General features: G+C 37.6%; 2 protein-coding genes across 4 annotated transcripts; both read right to left on the bottom strand.

The window, feature by feature from the left end:
• Positions 1-349: 349 nt before the first annotated feature.
• On the bottom strand, positions 350-4256 carry LOC136223655 (uncharacterized). The gene is made up of 2 exons (XM_066011770.1): positions 1076-4256; positions 350-1007 (listed from the first exon to the last, which is right to left on the bottom strand). Exons 1-2 carry the CDS (start codon positions 1832-1834, stop codon positions 723-725), a joined length of 1044 nt encoding a protein of 347 aa, XP_065867842.1. The 5' UTR covers positions 1835-4256; the 3' UTR covers positions 350-722.
• An 11602-nt stretch (positions 4257-15858) lies between these two features.
• On the bottom strand, positions 15859-17854 carry LOC136224816 (palmitoyl-monogalactosyldiacylglycerol delta-7 desaturase, chloroplastic-like). Of its 3 annotated transcripts, none has more exons than XM_066013242.1 (5): positions 17184-17846; positions 16952-17092; positions 16710-16850; positions 16373-16479; positions 15859-16304 (listed from the first exon to the last, which is right to left on the bottom strand). In XM_066013242.1, exons 1-5 carry the CDS (start codon positions 17739-17741, stop codon positions 16073-16075), a joined length of 1179 nt encoding a protein of 392 aa, XP_065869314.1. In that variant the 5' UTR covers positions 17742-17846; the 3' UTR covers positions 15859-16072. The 3 variants fall into 3 exon arrangements, with proteins under 3 accessions (XP_065869314.1, XP_065869315.1, XP_065869316.1); XM_066013244.1 differs by having other exon boundaries at positions 16165-16304; positions 16694-16850; positions 17184-17854; XM_066013243.1 differs by lacking the exon at positions 16710-16850 and having other exon boundaries at positions 17184-17847.
• Positions 17855-18511: the final 657 nt, after the last annotated feature.

Genomic DNA, 18511 nt, shown 5'->3' on the forward strand with positions numbered 1-18511 from the left:
CCGAATCGGGCATCAGGGGACGCTACACATCGGTTGCACACCCTCAGAGTAACGGACTCACTGAAGTCAGCAACTGAACGATTCTGCGAGGAATAAAAGCGTTCCTTTTTTACAAAGGGCAAGCATGGCCCGACCACATCCCAGCTGTGTTATGGTCGAGAAATTACCAAGAAAGAATCCTAGCAAAGAAAAATAACCATAAATAAACACAAAAGCAGCTCCTATTTATAGCCCAGGAAGACAAGACATGAAAGACAGTTCAGTAAAAGTAGACATCAGATCAATTGCAGAATTATAATGATGAAATTCAGAGAACCATTCCAAAAGATCTTCCAAAATCCGATAAGTACGATTACATCATTGCAAAAGAGAACAAATAAAGGATAAACTGTCTTCGCCTACTTCTTCTTCTTCTTAAAACACCCACAAAATTCGACAGCTTTCGCCTGGGCCTCCTTGTCGAAAACATCTGGAGCGAATACAACCTCTAGAGGGATAGCATATCCGGCAATATGAGTAGCAGTGATCAGCATCATCTGGTCCATCTTCACAAGTTTTTCTTCGCGCTACCTGGCAAAAGCACGAAGGTCAGCAGCCTCTTTCCGAGCTGCCTCAAGGTCCCGACCAAGTCTCTCGTTCTCCGTCTGAGCACTCGACTTCTCCTTGGCCAACGCAGAAAGCTGACGGGTCTTATCTACTAAGCTCTTTTTGAGGCGATGAGTCTAGAGCACGGCCACCTTCAGCAGCATCTTACGGCAGCGCAGCTCTTTGGCATCACGCGACAACACCTGCAGCAGCTCGGAATTTTTCTTCTTTTCCTCCACCAGCTGATCGGACAAGCTGGCAATCTTGGCTTCATGACGCTCCAGAAACTCGCCAGCACTAGCCAATTTTACATTCGACATCTCCAGCTCGGCCACGGCACCTCGCAGACCCTGCTCCATCTCCCGGAACACTTTCTCATCATTCACACACATGTCGAACACCATATTAGCATGCGCGGTGGCCTGCGAAACAAACAACACAATGAGACTCTAACCTTTAAATAAATCACAACATATTAAGGAAAACTTACCACACCAAGCACCGACAAAGTCTCTATCCCCAGGTTCATCTTCGATACCCCATCCATCCGAAATGACTCTCCAAGGACCCTGGTGACCCGCGCCATTGCCCGCGCTAAGTCCGACGTCGTCATATCTGCATGCACTGACAGCCCCATTATGAACTCGCAAAACTTCGCCAGCTTCACATCCATCCTCTTCACCATCTCTGGATGATCTCCTACCCTGTCAACTAGGTCCGCCATCAACTGGGCCTCCTCCTCAGCACGTGTTCGCTTCGAGCTCTCGCTAGCACCACCAACACCATCATCAGTGACCAGCCCTTCCTTCTCGCTCCCCATCACTTCTTTCCCTTTGCTCATTTTTCGCTTTCGGGATGACATTGCCTCAATCTGACCCTCACTAGCCACGCTCTCTTCAGGCACAACCTCGGGTTCCTCCCCGGCCTTACTCGGCTCAATTTCTTGCACCAGAAGCCCCTTGGGGACCTCTAAAGCCATATCCCTATCATCAGTAGCGGATAATACCCCACACATACTCTGGATCACCTGATTGGCATCTTCGAGAAACGAGAAGGATGCCAGTAAAGCTAAAACACCAGCAAAAGCTTCCTCAGTATTCTCGATACCAACACCAAACTCATCCGGATCAAAATCCATGCTCACACGAGGATTCCCAGCACATGTACAAAATAACAACAAAAGAGTCAAATACTTAGCACATTTCCAAACAAAAAAACAAAAAACACTATAACACCTAAACCCACACATCTCACCTACGACAGCAACGTTCACGGTTATCGACTCTAACTCGACAAGCTCACCGGCTGAGAAATTATACCCTCTTTTCCACTTCTCAAAATTTGACGCCACCCAACCCCGCAGCTGAGCAAGCCGCCACTGATTCCAGATGTAATAACCTGAGGCAAGGAAGTGACCGACGAGTTCGTCCACATCCTATTTCTGATCCTTTCCCGCAGGCAAGGCTTTCAGGTACTTCACCAACTGGGTCTCCGATTCCAACATCTCCCGAGGCCTCAACCACCGACCAGAATCCATGGGATCCTCATTCCAGACTACTCAAAATGGAAACTCCCCATCCAGCTTCCGGACAAGCAGGAAGCGATGCCTAAACTCATTTACTTTATCTTTCAGACCACCTATCACTTTAAATTTCTGATGAGAAAAGGTAACATATTGTGATCGTGGTCCTTTATTCGGCCGGAAGAACTGATGAGATACAAGACCAGTTGCTCGAAATCCCGTTGATCGACACAAGGAGTAAAATCTGACCATCATCCGCCATCCGTTCGGGTGAATTTGACCAAGACAAAGGTCATATTCCTTCAGGACCTCCACGAAGAAAGGAAGAAGGGGGATTCGCATCCCCGATTCAAACTGTTCCTCGTAAACCATCAGTTCATTGGCCCCACCCGCATGATGAGCACGATCCTCCTCGTCTAGTGCATCCAATTCGTACGGCTGACCTATTCGATAAACCGCGGAGATAGAGGCTAAGTCTGCGGGCACAATAATACTGTGGGCGTCCTCTACAGCGAACGACTCTGGCCTCCTCGGACAATCCACCCGCTCAAAGCGCCTACCATCAGTCCCTGCGACACCAGCTTGCCTCGTCCACAACTTGGCCCTCATGTCTTCGTATAATGTACCCAAATGACGAGTCGGCGTTATTAAATCGTCCGGCACAACCACCACAACCTCAAGAACACCAGGGCGTACGCCACCAATAGGTCTTTTCGTACTCGATACAGCTCTCAGCACGACCGACTTCTTCTTCTTCGCCTTTACAATAGGGGAACTACTTTCCCCTTCCGATTCTATCCGCCTCTTCCGCTTCGAAGAGCGGGTCCATAATGCATCACGAAGCATGAAATCACCTGGAGTAACAAGCAGTAATCGTTTGAAGGCTCCCCGGGAAGAACCCTCTGACATACTCCCTCTCCCCAAAGAAAATAGAAAAGCAAAAATAGAAAAAGGAAGGTATGACTGACCTTCGAGAAAAGCAGGAGGAGAAACGGCCAGAACAAGCTTCACCAGATGGCACGAGAAGCACTAAAATATCGAACACCCCAACTTACAGATGGTCGAACTCCACGGAGCGGCGGCCCAACTTTCACAGAGATGGGATTCCAGTTCCAAGAGACGAGTCACCAAGAAAAATCGCAAACAGAAGATGAGAAGAAATCACTCCACCAATATTTATACTAGGGCAAAAAGTAAAGGAGCCGGCAAAGCACTCCCTCCAAGACATCTGGTGGCGCGTGCAAGAGGGAGTAAATGTTACATTTAATGATACAACAATAGCCCTTAAAGCACAAGCGTGGAAATTGAGGTATCTCTTCAAATTCAAAACGGACCACTTTACGCTGCTTCCATTTCTCTAGTCGATCACGTTGATTTATGGTACTTCCTCTGCCACTCACATGAAATGCTCGCCATACCTGTTCGCAGGAGGGACTACTTGATTCGGAATATCACAAGGCCCAAACAGGGCCCAAAGGCCCAAGAAGCAAGGCCCATTGAGCCATCTCATCTCACTATAAATACCCCCAACATAGGGAAGGTAAAGGCATTCTCTCACTCACTACTAAATCGGGTACCCCCTAAGCTTTTCGATTATTTCCTTTAGTAATCTTCTCGAACGTCTAACTGTCTTGATCGTCGGAGTGTTCACAGGGACCGCTCCCCGCGCAGAGACGAGAACCAAGAACCGCGAGGATCCTCGAAGGCAGCCCGAATCACTGTAGGAGATTCCCTAATTAGATAGTAAATCCCTCCATGGAAAAAACCAATGGCAACAAGGTGATTAGAACACGAGTCTTGGAATAAGCAGATATTAGAGAGAAACTTAATCACCAATTTAGAATCATATATTAATTTGTCAACAGACAACAAATTATGCGTAAACGTAGGAATGTGAAGAACATTTTGAAGTATAAACTTAGGTCCTATATTAATTGAACCAATATGTTCAATAGTACGTTTAGAGCCATCAGGAAAATGGACCGAATTATTGGAATGAACAGATTCATAAGAAGTAAAATGAGTAAGATTACTACTCATATGAGAGGTAGCGCCAGTGTCAATAATCCAAATAGGACAATCTGAGGCAAATACTGAGCAGGAAAAGATGATGTATCTTTGTCCTTCAGATCAAGAGTAGTACCATATTTCTCAGAGCCATGAGAACGAGATTTCTCAGATTGTAGATGTAAGGAAGATGAACCACGGTTTGGAGGAGAGGATCGATGTTGAAAAGTAAACTCCGTCATTAATAACTTCGAAAGTTGTGAAGATGACTTCGCTATCTCAGACGGTTGAGGTAAGGAATCCGACGAGAGCTCGTCAACCTCAAAATCGATGAAGCCTGGTTGAATCAAATTAGAGTTCACAGCATCTTCCATGAAGGTTCAATCGAAGTAAAATAAAACAAAGAGAAAAATTCAAGAACCAGGGAGATGGAACAGAAACAATCAACCAGATTAAACAAAAATAATGGACAGGAACAATTAATCGGACCAGATGAAATAAGAACAATCAATCGGACTGTATGAAATCGGAAGAATCAATCGGACCAGATGAAACCACAAAAAATTGACCGAACTTGAGAAATGACCAAAGAGATCAATTGGACTGTGCGAAATAGGAAGAACCAGAGAAATGAAAAGAAAATTAACAGAAGATTTAAAGGAATAACCGGAGAGACGGGGATATTCTGATATCAATCGGAGCAGAAAAACCAGGAGAAAAAGATGCAGCCAATCGAAGAACAGAAAAAAAGCTGATCAAAACAAAAGAGATTAGATGAGATTTTTTACACAGAAAAAATTGAGAGAGAAACGCATAGGGAAGAAGCTAAAGATAGAAGACATCTCTCAATGCATCTCGTGATCTCTGGAAAAAGAAGCAAAATAATTGCTTAGATTATAGGTGTAAAATTACAATAGAAATCCCTAAAAAGTAGTAAATCTTTGAATGAAGTGAGACAGTAAAACAAATTTTGCTATGATACCATGTGGAATGAACAAAGTTAAAAATAAGACTCTCTTATTTATTAATAAGCATTTACACCTATTTATACTATTACATGAGAGTGAGATAATTACCAAATGATCCGTATATTATTTACAAGTAATTACAAGAGTACCCTTACATATAAAGTAACTCTATTATACTCTAATACACATCCATTTGACTTAGAAACTTAAACCGATAGGTAACATTCAAGAATTATTATTATTATTATTATTATTATTATTATTATTACAACCACTACCACTGCTACGTTACATCTTTACATATAAATATATATTGTGTTTGAAACATGTACATAGCAAGTTCATCCTACAATATGTCTTAATATTATGTATATAAGCAAAGTTTTAAAATATAGAACCTCCACCATTTCTGTTATGAAATGAATGCGACATTGATTTGCTGAAGAAGTGTTTATATATAGCTTGATATTATAGAAAATGCCGAAAATAGTATTTTATAAATATTGATTTTAATTTTGTGGTATTTGTAATATAATCTACTTTGGTATTTTTGGAATAAAAATAAAGTATACTAGTATTTAAGTGATTTTTTCTAAATATAAATGATCTCTTAAACATAGCATATTTATATAACATATAAATAACTACAATAAAATAAAATGAAGTCTTGATTAAAAAAAATGAAGTCTCGTGTGAATTATTAATTTAAATTTAAATGCATAAAGAATTTTTGAAACTTGACATCGGGTTGACATGCCTTCCACTGAGATTTTACCAAGATTCACCTTTGTGAAATTAGGAATTAATCACTTTTGAAACTCATGTCTATGCTTCACCTAGTCCTTCTCTGTGTTCACTAGCTCCTAACCAGAGCGAAGAGATGCATTTCTGGTACTGAACAAGCTCTTAAAAATTTTAGGATGAACCAAAGTACATAAAATAATATTTTAGGAATATTCATTTTAATTTTATGGTATTCGTAATATAATATACTTTGGTATTGTTGGAATAAAAATTCAATTTTCTAGTATTTAAGTGATTTTTCCAAATATAAATCATCTTTTAATGCCATAATAATTAACCATGCATATTTATATGGGAAAAGTACAAAAACAAAACATGTGGTTTGAACCTGTGATTTTTCCAATATTGCTGCTGCTGAAAACAACTTAATTGCTGCTCAGAATGCTCTGGATTCGGATGGATTTACTGAGAAGCTTCATCAGACAGAATTGCAGGCTCATCAGTCACTGGATGCCTGTCTGCTTCAGAAAGAAATTTTTCTCAAAGACAAGTGTCAGATTAAATGGCTTAAGGAAGGGGATAGGAATTCAGCATTTTTTCACAATTATGCGGCCAGCAAAAAAGTCACAATGGGGATTTCTGCTATGCACATCAATGGTTTTATCTCAACAGATCCTTCAGAAATTCAACAACAGATTATTGCATCTTATACTGAATTGTTCGCGGGGACTGGCATTAGACTTGATGCCTCTCCCTCAGCTTTAATAAAAAATGTTGTTCCTTCTATGGTTACTCAAGAAGAAAACACGAGTTTGTTGATTTGTCCGTCTCATGAGGATATTAAGAAAATTGTTTTCTCCATGGATAGGCAGAGTGCGCCGGGACCTGATGGCTTTGGAGGGAGTTTTTACCAATATTTTTGGGGTGTTGTGGGTTCAGATGTTTGTGCAGCTATCCTCAACTTCTTTACCTCTGGGTTTATGCTACCCGGTTTGAATTCCAATCTTATGGTGTTAATTCCCAAAACATATGATGCCAGTTCTATGGATCAATATCGCCCGATTATTCTTGGTAATTTTATTTTCAAAATTACAACAAAAATATTAGCGGACCTCCTGTCAACCGTTGCAGCCAGAATTATTATGCATAATCAGTTTGGCTTTATTAAACAACGTAACATTCATCATTGTATAGCCATGGCCTCAGAGGGGGATCAATGTGTTGAATCGGTCTAGCTTTGGGGGAAATATGTCTCTCAAAATTGATATTAAAAAGGTTTTTGACTGTATGGATTGGAATTTCTTTCTTGAGGTTTTGGATGCTTATGGGTTTTCTCTTCCATTTCGAGATTGGCTTCTAAATATTTTCATTTCTGCCAGGATTTCTATTATGATTAATGGCTCTGCTAAGGGTTATTTTCGTTGCTCTCGTGGGGTGAGACAAGGGGATCCTCTTTCGCCTATTCTTTTCTGTCTGGCGGAGGATTTTCTTAGCCGTTGGATTTCCCAACTTGCTTCTGATGGAAGATTAGATCAAATCTCTTATGCTCGAAACTGTCAGTTTCCTTCTCATTTGTTATATGCGGATGATATTCTTCTTTTTTATAAAGCTTCGGTTAAGAATATGCTCATAATTTCTCACATATTCAATTATTATGGCCTTATCTCGGGTCAAGCGGTTAATTGGGACAAGTGAGCGGTGATCTTTAGCTCGCGGATTGGACAACATCGGGCTAGGACTTTTGCTGATATTGTCGGTATCCGTATTGGGACCCTTCCTTTTAATTATTTGGGGTGCCACTTTTTATAGGAGCTCCTCGGAGTAGATATCTACGCCCAATAGCTGATCGTATTATTGCTAAATTCTCGAATTGGAAGCGCAAGCTACTTTCACTGGCAGGACGTCTTGCTTTAATTGATTATGTGATTATGAGCTCATTGATCCACTCATTTTCTGTATATCGATGGCCTTCTCTCCTTATTGATAAAATTTCAAAAGCTATTCGCAATTTTGTTTGGATTTGTTTTTAGTATAAGTTTTTTTTATAAAAAAAATAAAAGGTTTAATTTTGTATATTTAATTGAGTTGTGGCATACATGCTTGCATGGAGTATTATATATTAGTTAGGCATGATGTGAATAGAAAGTAGAGAGGGCATGGGACCTTGGAGTGATGTAAGCATATTATTGAGTAATGAACCTTAAAATGCTTTATTATTATTATTATTATTAACTTTTGAAGGCAATTATTAATACCTCACCATAGACTTGATAATCATGGTTTTGTGTGGTTTTGTGCTCCCGTGCTTATATACTAACTATTATTTACTGAGAATAAGACATTCTGTTTTGTCCCATTTCATTTCATGTCATGTGTTGTTTCTTAGTATTTTTTGGCTTTGAAATTCCAAATGTTGGAAGAGACAGAAAGAGAGAGAGTTTCCTTTGTTGCTTGAAAGTGAGTATTATTGCTTTAAATTGAATTTTTAATGGATATACAGTAGATGGAACTCTTAGTTATGATATTATATAGAATGGCTCGAGATTTTCTTTTCTTTTTACTAACACTTGAGTTCCCTAGCTAATTATTTGGATAATGTTGTTAATTAACTTAAGCCTTCATCATGATACAGTAGATTAATTCATTGCTTAATCCATCTATAACCCTTGTGCTTACATATGAATTCATAAAGTTGTAATGAGAACTCCTATCAATTTGATTTTTTCTAAAAAAAATATATATATGGATTTCTTTTTAAAGTTTGTATCCATCTTCCCCCTCTTCAATTTTCTTTTCATCCTTGTGATACATCCATTTGTCTTAGAAAACTTAAATCAATAGGTAACATTCAAGAATTATATACTACTACGTTACATCTTTATATATAAATACATATTGTGTTTGAAACAGGTACAAAACAAGTTCATCCTACAATATGTGTATTGATATTGATATTGATATTAAGGGTAAATTACACCCATGGCCATTGATCTTTACCCATTTAACATTATGGTCACTGAACTTCAATTTTTAACAGTATAGTCACTGAACTTTATACTTTTTAACACTAGTGGCCACTCAACGCCTCAAAACAACCATTGACGGCCTGAAAATAAAAAATTCGAAGAGTTAATGATATTCTAATGAACTTTAATTCTTGAAAATTTTCGTTTTGTGAATGTTGTTTGGTCAAGAGAGAGAAAGTGAATTTTTAGAGAGAGAAAGCTCCAAAAAATGTGATTTTGGAAAATAAAAATATATGGTTTCATGGTAAATGTTGTTCTAAACAACTTTAATTCTTGACTATTTTTATTTTGAAGTCGTTAACGGTCATTTTGAGGACTTGGTTAAAGTTGAGTGGCCACGGGTGTTAAAAAGTGTAAACTTTAATGGCTATACCGCTAAGAATTGAAGTTCAGTAGCCACAATGTTAAAATTGGTAAAATTCAGTGGTCATGGGTGTAATTTACCCTTGATATTAGGTATATAAGCAAAGTTTTAAAGGAGTAAATTACACCCATGGCCACTGAACTATATCCATTTTCACATTATGGCCACCGAACTTCAATTCTTACTGGTATGATCATTGGACTTTACACTTTGTTATACCGATGGCCACTGTCACTGTTGACCAACACTTTTTACCTTTGACTCTCATTTTTAACCGGTTCTCTCTCTCCTCTCTTTCTAAAATTTTATATTCTCATTTTACCCTCAATCCTTTATTTCCCTCTTCATCCCTTTCTTTCTTTCTCTCTCTTCATCTCTCTTTCTCATTTTTTTCATCACTTAGAAAAAGCAGTGCAAGATGAAAATCTCATGGGCAGTCTAAATGACATGAATGAGAGTTTACAGGAACAAAAAAAAAAAAAAAGAACACCTCGCCATTCAAATTTCAAACAATAGGAAGCAAATATTTGGGTAAATTTCATCAACGGTGTACAACATTTACCCAATTTCACACTTTGGTGTACAGCCTTCATTTTGTCACACTAAAATGTTACCACTTTATAGGTGACCTCCTACTATGGTGTACAGCAGGTAAAAATGACCGGTTAACACAAAGTCAAAGTCAATGCACCACGTCAGCAATTTGACCGGTCAAAAAGTCAAAAGTAGACCACTCTAATATAAAATTACCTTTATACCCTCTCCTTCTTCCTTTTCCATTTCCTTCTCTCTCTAACTACTCTCTTTCTACCTTATTTCTCTTCAAGGTTCATCTAACTCCACTCTCTCTACCTTATTTCTTCAAGCTTCCTCCTTGAAAGTAATCTAAACAAAAAATCTAATATTATTATTTTGGTTCAGTGCATGTAAAATCGACCTTCTTCTTAATGGCATGCTTTGCTTTAGCCTATAAAAAATCGAACTTCCTCTTTCCCTAAAAATCGAATTGCTGATGTTGTTTCTGGAAACTTTCTTATAGTTTACAAAAGATCACACAGAAGATTTCCTCAACTTTTGCTTTGAAATTTTTGAAGTGGGGATTTGGTCTTCTACGTGACAATAAGTGTTTAGTTATATTTTATATTAAATTTAGTTTACATTTCAAAATGTGTTTCAGAAATTGGTTTTTCATGGAAGATACAACGTTAATGATGCTCTAAAGTCTGTGATGGGAACATTAAGAAGCCAACTCATATGGTCAGATTTTCTGTCTATTTACAAGTTCATAAATTTAAATATCAAAATAATAATATTAGATTTTGTTTAAATTACTCTTAAGGAGTTTGTTTAAATTATTTTTAAGGAGGAAGCATGAAGAGAAATAAGGAAGAAGCATGAAAAGAAATAAGGTAGAGAGAGGAGTGAGAGAGAGAGAAGGAAATGGGGGAAGGAGGAAGAAGAGGGTAGAAAAGTAATTTTATATTAGGTGGTCAACTTTTCACTTTTTCACTGGTCAAACTGTTGACGTGGCACGTTGACTTTGCGTTGGCCGGTCATTTTTACCTGTCCTACACCATAGTAGGAGGCCACCTATAAAATGGTACATTTTAGTGTGACAAAATGAAGGTTGTACACCAAAGTGTGAAATTGGGCAAAAGTTATATACCATTGATGAAATTTACCCACAAATATTTAGACAATAAACCTTTTAAAATTCTAAATCATCATGTTCGAATTGATAAATTAGCAAGATAGCTACTAGCAAAACAAAAAAGAAACAAAATCTTTTGTCCTGGATTTGAAATGCAAAAAATTGTATCACTGACTAACATTAAGCCACTTTGAAAAGTTATCGAACTCAGTGTAATCGTTATTAATAGAGTTGAACTCTTGATGAATTATTATTAATGTGTGAAACATATATATACAGATTATAATTGAAGTCTAATCCTATAATTTAGGCTAGAATCAAGCACAATATAATCTTATGGCTATTTTGAATATACAGAGAAATCGAATAACATATACATATCTAACACACTCCTGTAGTCGAAACGGAAAGAGAGCGAACGTTGAGACTAGACCCAAAATCCTCGAAGAGGGGTATTGGAGGACCTTTGGTGAACACATCGGCTAGCTGATAACTAGCTGGAACGTGCAAAACACGAACTTCACCTTTAGCAAGTTTTTCCCAAACAAAGTGAATGTCCATTTCGATATGCTTGGTGCGTTGATGCTGAACAATGTTCCCAGAAAGATAAACTGCACTGACATTATCACAATAAACAAGTGTAGATTTTTGTATAGGACAACGAAGCTCAAGAAGAAGGTTGCAAATCCAACATGTCCTAGAAACCACATTAGCAACACCACGGTATTCAGGTTCAGTACTGGAGCGAGACAAAGTTGGCTGGCATTTAGCTGACCAAGAAATTAAATTTTTCCCAAGAAAAACACAATAGCCAGATGTCGCATGGTAGGTGTCGAGACACCCCCCCAAGTCAGCATCAGTATACGAAATTAGATCCCCGGAGGACGAGGAAGTGATGGTGAGGCCGAGATCAAAGGTCCCTTTAATGTATCGAAGGATCCGTTTGAGAGCAGCCATGTGTGGTGTCTTTGGGTCATGCATAAAAAGACAGATTTGCTGAACAACATAGGAAATATCCGATCGAGTTAGAGTCAAGTACTAAAGAGCACGAGCTGAACTTCTGTATTTAGTCGGATCATGATAAGAAGAGCCGGAAGAAATGTTGAGTTTTTGTTTAGTATCAACAGGAGTAACGACCACATTATAAGAACCAAGACCAACCTTTTCGATAATTTCAGATGCATATTTTCATTGAGACAGAAAAAGAGCACCAGAGGAATACGTAACTGAGATTCCCAAAAAATAATACAGTGGACCTAAGTCCTTCATGGCAAATTCAGAGCTCAATTTTGACATAATCGAATCCCAAAGGGTATCAAAAGAAGTAGCAAGAACAATATCATCAACATAAAGCAATAAGTAAGCTGTGTCTGGACCGCAATGATAGACAAATAGAGAGTGATTAGATACACTATGAGAGAACCCAAAGTAGTGACAAAGGAAGCAAATCGTTGGTACCAGACCCTCGGAGCTTATTTGAGCCCAATATAGAGATTTTTGAAGTAAGCAGAATGGTCGGGATGAACCGGGTCATGAAAACCCAATGGTTAGTGCATATAAACAGTCTCATAGAGATCCCCATGAAGAAAAGCATTCTTAACATATAGTTGATGAATGCTCCAGTTTTTAGAAAAAGCAATACTAAGCATAACCCGAATAGTAGCCGGTTTAATGACTGGGCTAAAAGTTTCGCCACAATCAACGCCAACCAATTAACTTGAGCCATTTCCAACCAAACGTGCTTTGTAACGCTCAAATAATCCATCCGATTTGGTTTTACTCCTGAAAATCCACCAACTATGAATAACATTAGCATTTTTAAGACGGGGTACAAGAACCCACGTCTTATTTTTAATACTGAATGGCTTAATATCCCCACTAATAGCGACAAAGTAGGAATCAACTTTTCTAGATCAAGACATAATGCTTCATAGGCCTTACATGTGATAATGTTAATTGAACTTACATTATCAATAAATACCCTCCGTACCTTGTACTCTTCAAGTAAGATCTTAATAACTAACGCATCTTTATGTGCCTGTTGAGAAAAACTACCGAATGAGAATTTTAACTTTGAATCGACAATCCGCTCACGATCCTTATGAACTCTCTTTCTTTTTACGGAATGATCTTCTCTTAGGTTTGATAGTGTTTTTAAGGAATTTATCTAATTTTCCTGCCTCAGCCATCTTGTTGAGCTCAGCTCCCAACTGCCTACAATCTTCAGTGTCATGCCCCTCATTTTTGTGGAATTCACAATATAGGCCATTGTGCCTCCGACCTAATTCCTCCAATTTTGGAAGATACTGGATGTGTTGTCTATTTGACTCCACCCAATAAAGAATTTCTTTTCGAGGACTGTTTAGGGGGGCATAATTTCGATATGCCTACTCCTTGGATCTTTTATGCTCATGCCTGCTCCTGTCGCTTTTGGATTCTTTCAGCTGATGAACCGAACTCAAGAAATCCTTCAACAATGGATTTAGCTTATGGCTATCCCATTTTACAAAATCACGAGTTATTCTCATTAATTCAAGAAATTTCCGCGGCCTTCGGATTGTTAACTCTTTTGAGAGATCTTTGCTTCGACAATTAATTCCCATAGCCTCAACTATTCCTTCCATATTCAAATGCTTGATCTGGATGGCCGTGCGCTAGAATCTCTCCACCCATTCTTTTAATGATTCGTTTGGCTCTTATACAAGATAATTCAAATCCTGCATCATTTTACTCTCGGGGATGGAGGTGATGAAATGATTAGCACATTCTTTCGACATTTGTTTAAATGATATGATGGAGCCTAGTAACAACCGGTCATACCAATACTCAAGTGAATCTTTCCGAGTTGTTGAAAATAACTGATACATGAGAGCATCGAAGTCCGTCGTAGTTTGAAGAGCCCTAAGAATTTTTTTAACATAAAGATTAAGGCCAGTCATACCATTACGGGTTGTTTGTTAGAAGGGATATAGGAGGTGGGATAGGGATAAAAAACACGAGATAAGTTATCCCGTGTTTGTTTGGGAGATAGAAAAGTAAGACGGATGAGGGATAAACTTCTTATCCCTCAAATCCTATACCCAGGAGGGGGTGGTATAAGGAGGTGGAATAAGCTCCTGCGATTTTAATAGGATGGAAAAGTCCATCTTATCCTTCAAATTAATGTTATATAGTTTAAATAAGGTTAAAATAGTAAAATGTATTATTTTATCCCCATCCTTATCCCACGTACCAAACATTGGATAATAATTCTCGACTATCATATTTTTATCCTTATCCCAACCATTTATCTTTATCCCTATCCCAATAGAATACCAAACGCCCCGTTATAGTCTTTGAGGAGTGGGTATTTGAATCCTCTAGGCATAGGTTGATTCATGATTTTAGCACTAAGAGGAGTATCCACATCGATGTTTTTTGGCAGCCTTGACTTAAACCTTCATCTGCTTTCAAGGAACTTGCCTCCTACACCATCAGTCTAGGCTTCGACATTTGATTTCTTTGATCTAGAGATCTTGAAACCTCTGGCGTTTTCCGATTTGCCTCATAACGACAAATATAGGATTCAATGGAATCATGACGAACGCCTCTATATCGTTTTGGAGAAAGTGTAAACTTGAAAGCAGTATATAAGTGAGAGAATGAATAGTGATGTACCTTGTTCTCTCTTTCCGATGCTATATATAGATATTTACGTACCTAAAGTCTTGTATACTTTCCACAAGTAAGTCTCTGATTGGGTTTAGTAATACACATTTACATGTGTTGGACACTGATTGGCTTCATACTCCTTTCCCTTTTCATCATTTCAATCTGCTCTAAGAAATGGGAGCGTATCTTTAAGGTTTGAACCTTTCATTAGTTCATGTGTCTAATTACTTAAGCTAGTTAGCTTTCACTTGAAGTCTTTACATTATTACACATGCCACAACCTTTTAGCTTGATTTATCATAGGCTCGTTTCACTGATCTCATCCTATATCATCGCTTAAAAAATAAATGCAAAATATTTACCTATGTTTCTATTTTGGCACAACTTAGCTGAAACACCCTTCAAAATAGGAGTATCAAAGGATAAAAAAATAAGAATAAAAAAGGCTTAAAGCACTTTTTGGTCTCTGACCTATCCAAAATTTAAGCATTTGGCCCATGACCTATTATTTGGTCATATTTGGCCCTTGACCTATCAAATTAGATTGGCAAAAAGCATATTTAAGCCCCTGAACTTTATCTGTTTTAAGGATCAAGCCCCTGATCAATTATTTTTCCACATTGAGCCCCTGAACATTGATTTTGTTATGGTTTTAGCCCTTATTTCACTTTTTTGTCGAGTGTAGGAGATGAGAAAATCTATTTGGCGATTTTAATATTGAAAATCACAAAATGGGAGAGAAAAAAATCGAGTTTGGAAAGAATATACTGAAAATTAATTACTATAATTTCGTTTTAATTTTTAACTTTTATCTCTCCTAGTCAATGAATTCTTTTTTTTATTTGTCCATGTCAACAAGCCGAATCGCCCTAACGATGTATCCAGTCCAAACTTGACAGAAAAGTTAAATAAGGGCCAAATCTATAACAAAATTAATGATCAGGGGCTCAATGTGGAAAAATAATTGATCAAGGGCTTGATCCTTAAAACAGGTAAAGTTCAGGGGCTTAAATATGCTTTTTGCCAATTAGATAAAATTCAACCCATATTGAATTGAAAATTAACTTTGTTGGAAAATTAACAGCAGTTACCAATACAAAAACGACACATGACACACAAATAAACTTAATTTTCAACTGGAGATGGCAACAGTAACTATTTTACACAGTAAAAAAAATCCTAAAAACTTTTTCTAGGGTTCCGATAGAGTGAATATTAATTTTATTTATGTGTCAGGTGTCATTTTTGTATTGGTTATTGCCGTTAATTTTCCAACATAGTTAATTTTTCATTCAATATGGGTTGGATTTTATCTAATTTGATAGGTTAGGGGCCAAATATGACCAAATAATAGATCAGGGGCCAAATACATAAATTTTGGATACGTCAAGGGCCAAAAAGTGCTTTAAGCCAATAAAAAAACATTTTGTGTACATAATTTATGTTGGAGTTAGTTTATTCTATATCTAATTACATGACCCACATATAAAATCCAACAAAATGAAGCCCAAGTTGTAATCTTTGCATGTTCTTAGCTTTTTATGGGCCCTATGGCTATGCCTGCTGCTTCAATTGTTGAAAAGCCATTCTTTGCTTTTGTGATTCATTGGGTAATTTAACGTCATTGGGTAATTTAACGTCAGTTGCCAAGCCAATAGCCTGAAGGAATCTGACAAAATACCAAGTCATATCAATCTGCCACCATTCTAGGCCATGTCTAGCTGAGTATTCAAAAGCATGGTGATTATTGTGCCAACCCTCTCCAAATGCTAGAACTGCCACCCACCTGCTTTCATTTTTCATTTCATTTTCAGATTTCCTTATCAAAATTCATACAAAGACAATGAATCATACCAATTGTTCCTGGACAAGTCACCAGTATTCCATGACTGATTTCCCCATACATGACAAGCTGAATTTACTAGCCAAGTTATGTGGTATACCCATGTAATCCTCACTCCCTGAAATCATTTCAACCATTCAACTTTATCACTTAAGTTAAAACTCAGACACCAAAATCATAAAGACTTGGACAAGATTTGATACTGAAATTCCCAAGATAAGGCAAGGCTTTTTAAAATCCATGGTCCTACTTTGAATATGACATTTCTATTAGTATTTGCCAAAAAGGGAAGGCCCCCACCCCCTATTCAAGTTTTAAGTTAACAAACATACGTTTCTGAATTCTCACCATTCCCCAAACCAAGAAGGGAAGTCCTCCAAGTGCATACAGCAAAATTCCAAGTGCAATTGGATGTAGAATGTATGTGTTTTTCATAAACTTGTAGAAAGGTTGTTTCTCTAAATCCCCCACATTGTTTGTCCCTCCACACTGTCAATTATCTCATTAACAAAAGATAAGTAAATGATGTGTGTATAACCAAGAAAGAAAGAAAGAAAGAAAGAGAGGACATGGATATGAATGAAAATTACTCTTTCCATGATGGAATTTGTATCAAAGAGCCAACTCATATGACTATACCAAAACCCTTCAGTTGGACTATGAGGGTCTCTTTCTGAATCGCAGAACAGATGGTGATACCTATGGGTGCTAACCCAATCAATGGGACTCCCCTGTATGTATTCACCAAATTAACCAGAATTTAATTCAAAAGCAACTAATCATATGACAATTAATTAATTTATATTGAAAAAACAAAGGTACCTGAAGTGCATGCACCCCACAGTAGGCGAAAAGGTATTCAAGCCATTTTGGAAGCTTGAAACTCCTGTGGCAAAGATTTCTGTGATATGAAAGAGTAATACCCAAAAGTCCTGTAACCACATATAGCCCAAATGCAATCCCAAAAGCACTCCAATTGAAATGAAAAGGAGCAAATAAACTAAGCAAGTGTATTGCTAAAACAATACCAGCTGTTGCTATATCCATTGAACTCCACTTTCTCCCCAAGAAGATGTTCCTTTTTCTCTTCACCACCACATCTGATAATAGAATTCTACTGTATTTGTTCACATCGGCCTCCGATAATGGACTGTCATTCATACCTATTGCTTTTGCTGCTGCTGCATTGCGGCTAATTTTGTTTGGAAAAGAAAAAAGATTCAAACTTTCTCGTTTGCATTTGGTTTTTAGAATGAAACATTCTGGGTTATACTGATGAGAATTTCGTATTACAGATGAAGGATTCAATGCTTTGGCTCGCCGAACAGGTAGAAAAAGGTTGGGTTTGGATTTGGTTAAGGAAGCGGTGGCTAAGGCCATTGAAAAGAGGGATAATGTTCGTTGTCTGGTTATGGAATAGGGTTTTGGTTACAAAACGGCAAATTTATACTAACAAAAAGAGAAAGAAAAGGCAGGTGGTGTGGTTGTTGGGGGCATAGAAGGCGTGTTCAGATTTCGTAGAGGCGAAATACAAACGTTTTACGAGTAAAGGACAAAGTACATTGTTTGGTTCATGAATGTAACAGAAGTGGAATAAAATAATTATTTCACCGGTTCATTTTTTCTTCTCCATTCATGAAATAAAATATTTTATTGAATTTGTATTTTTTTTTTTTTTTTTTATGAGAATGTTACCATTTCATTTCGTAATAAGATTGATAGTACTAACATAGTAAGGAGTAAAACCTCACATACATATAGGCAAAGCCTATTACATGATCCATGAAGGCAAGAAAAAGACTAGAAAAAGCAAAAAAAGCCATGAAATGTACAACTAAAATAGAAACCATATATTTATCGTAACCCCAGATTCGCAGCGGAGCAACTGTAGTCAAATCTTTATCCTTTGAACCATTCTGAAACATCGGATCTAAGTCCCTTCTTTTGCACCCACGTAGATCCAGTGATCTACGGATAAGATCTACCTTTTCCGCGCTTGCTACAACAGAAAAGGTTATAAAAACAAAGATTTTAACGAACAAATGCACGACAAACAGATCCAGAGATCGGAAAAATTGAAAAAACGTGAAAAATACGAAAAATTGAAAAATATGAAAAATGGTAAAAATGCGAACAATTGAAAAAACATG

This window comes from Euphorbia lathyris, chromosome 3, assembly GCF_963576675.1.
Source record: "Euphorbia lathyris chromosome 3, ddEupLath1.1, whole genome shotgun sequence".
Lineage (NCBI taxonomy): Eukaryota > Viridiplantae > Streptophyta > Magnoliopsida > Malpighiales > Euphorbiaceae > Euphorbia > Euphorbia lathyris.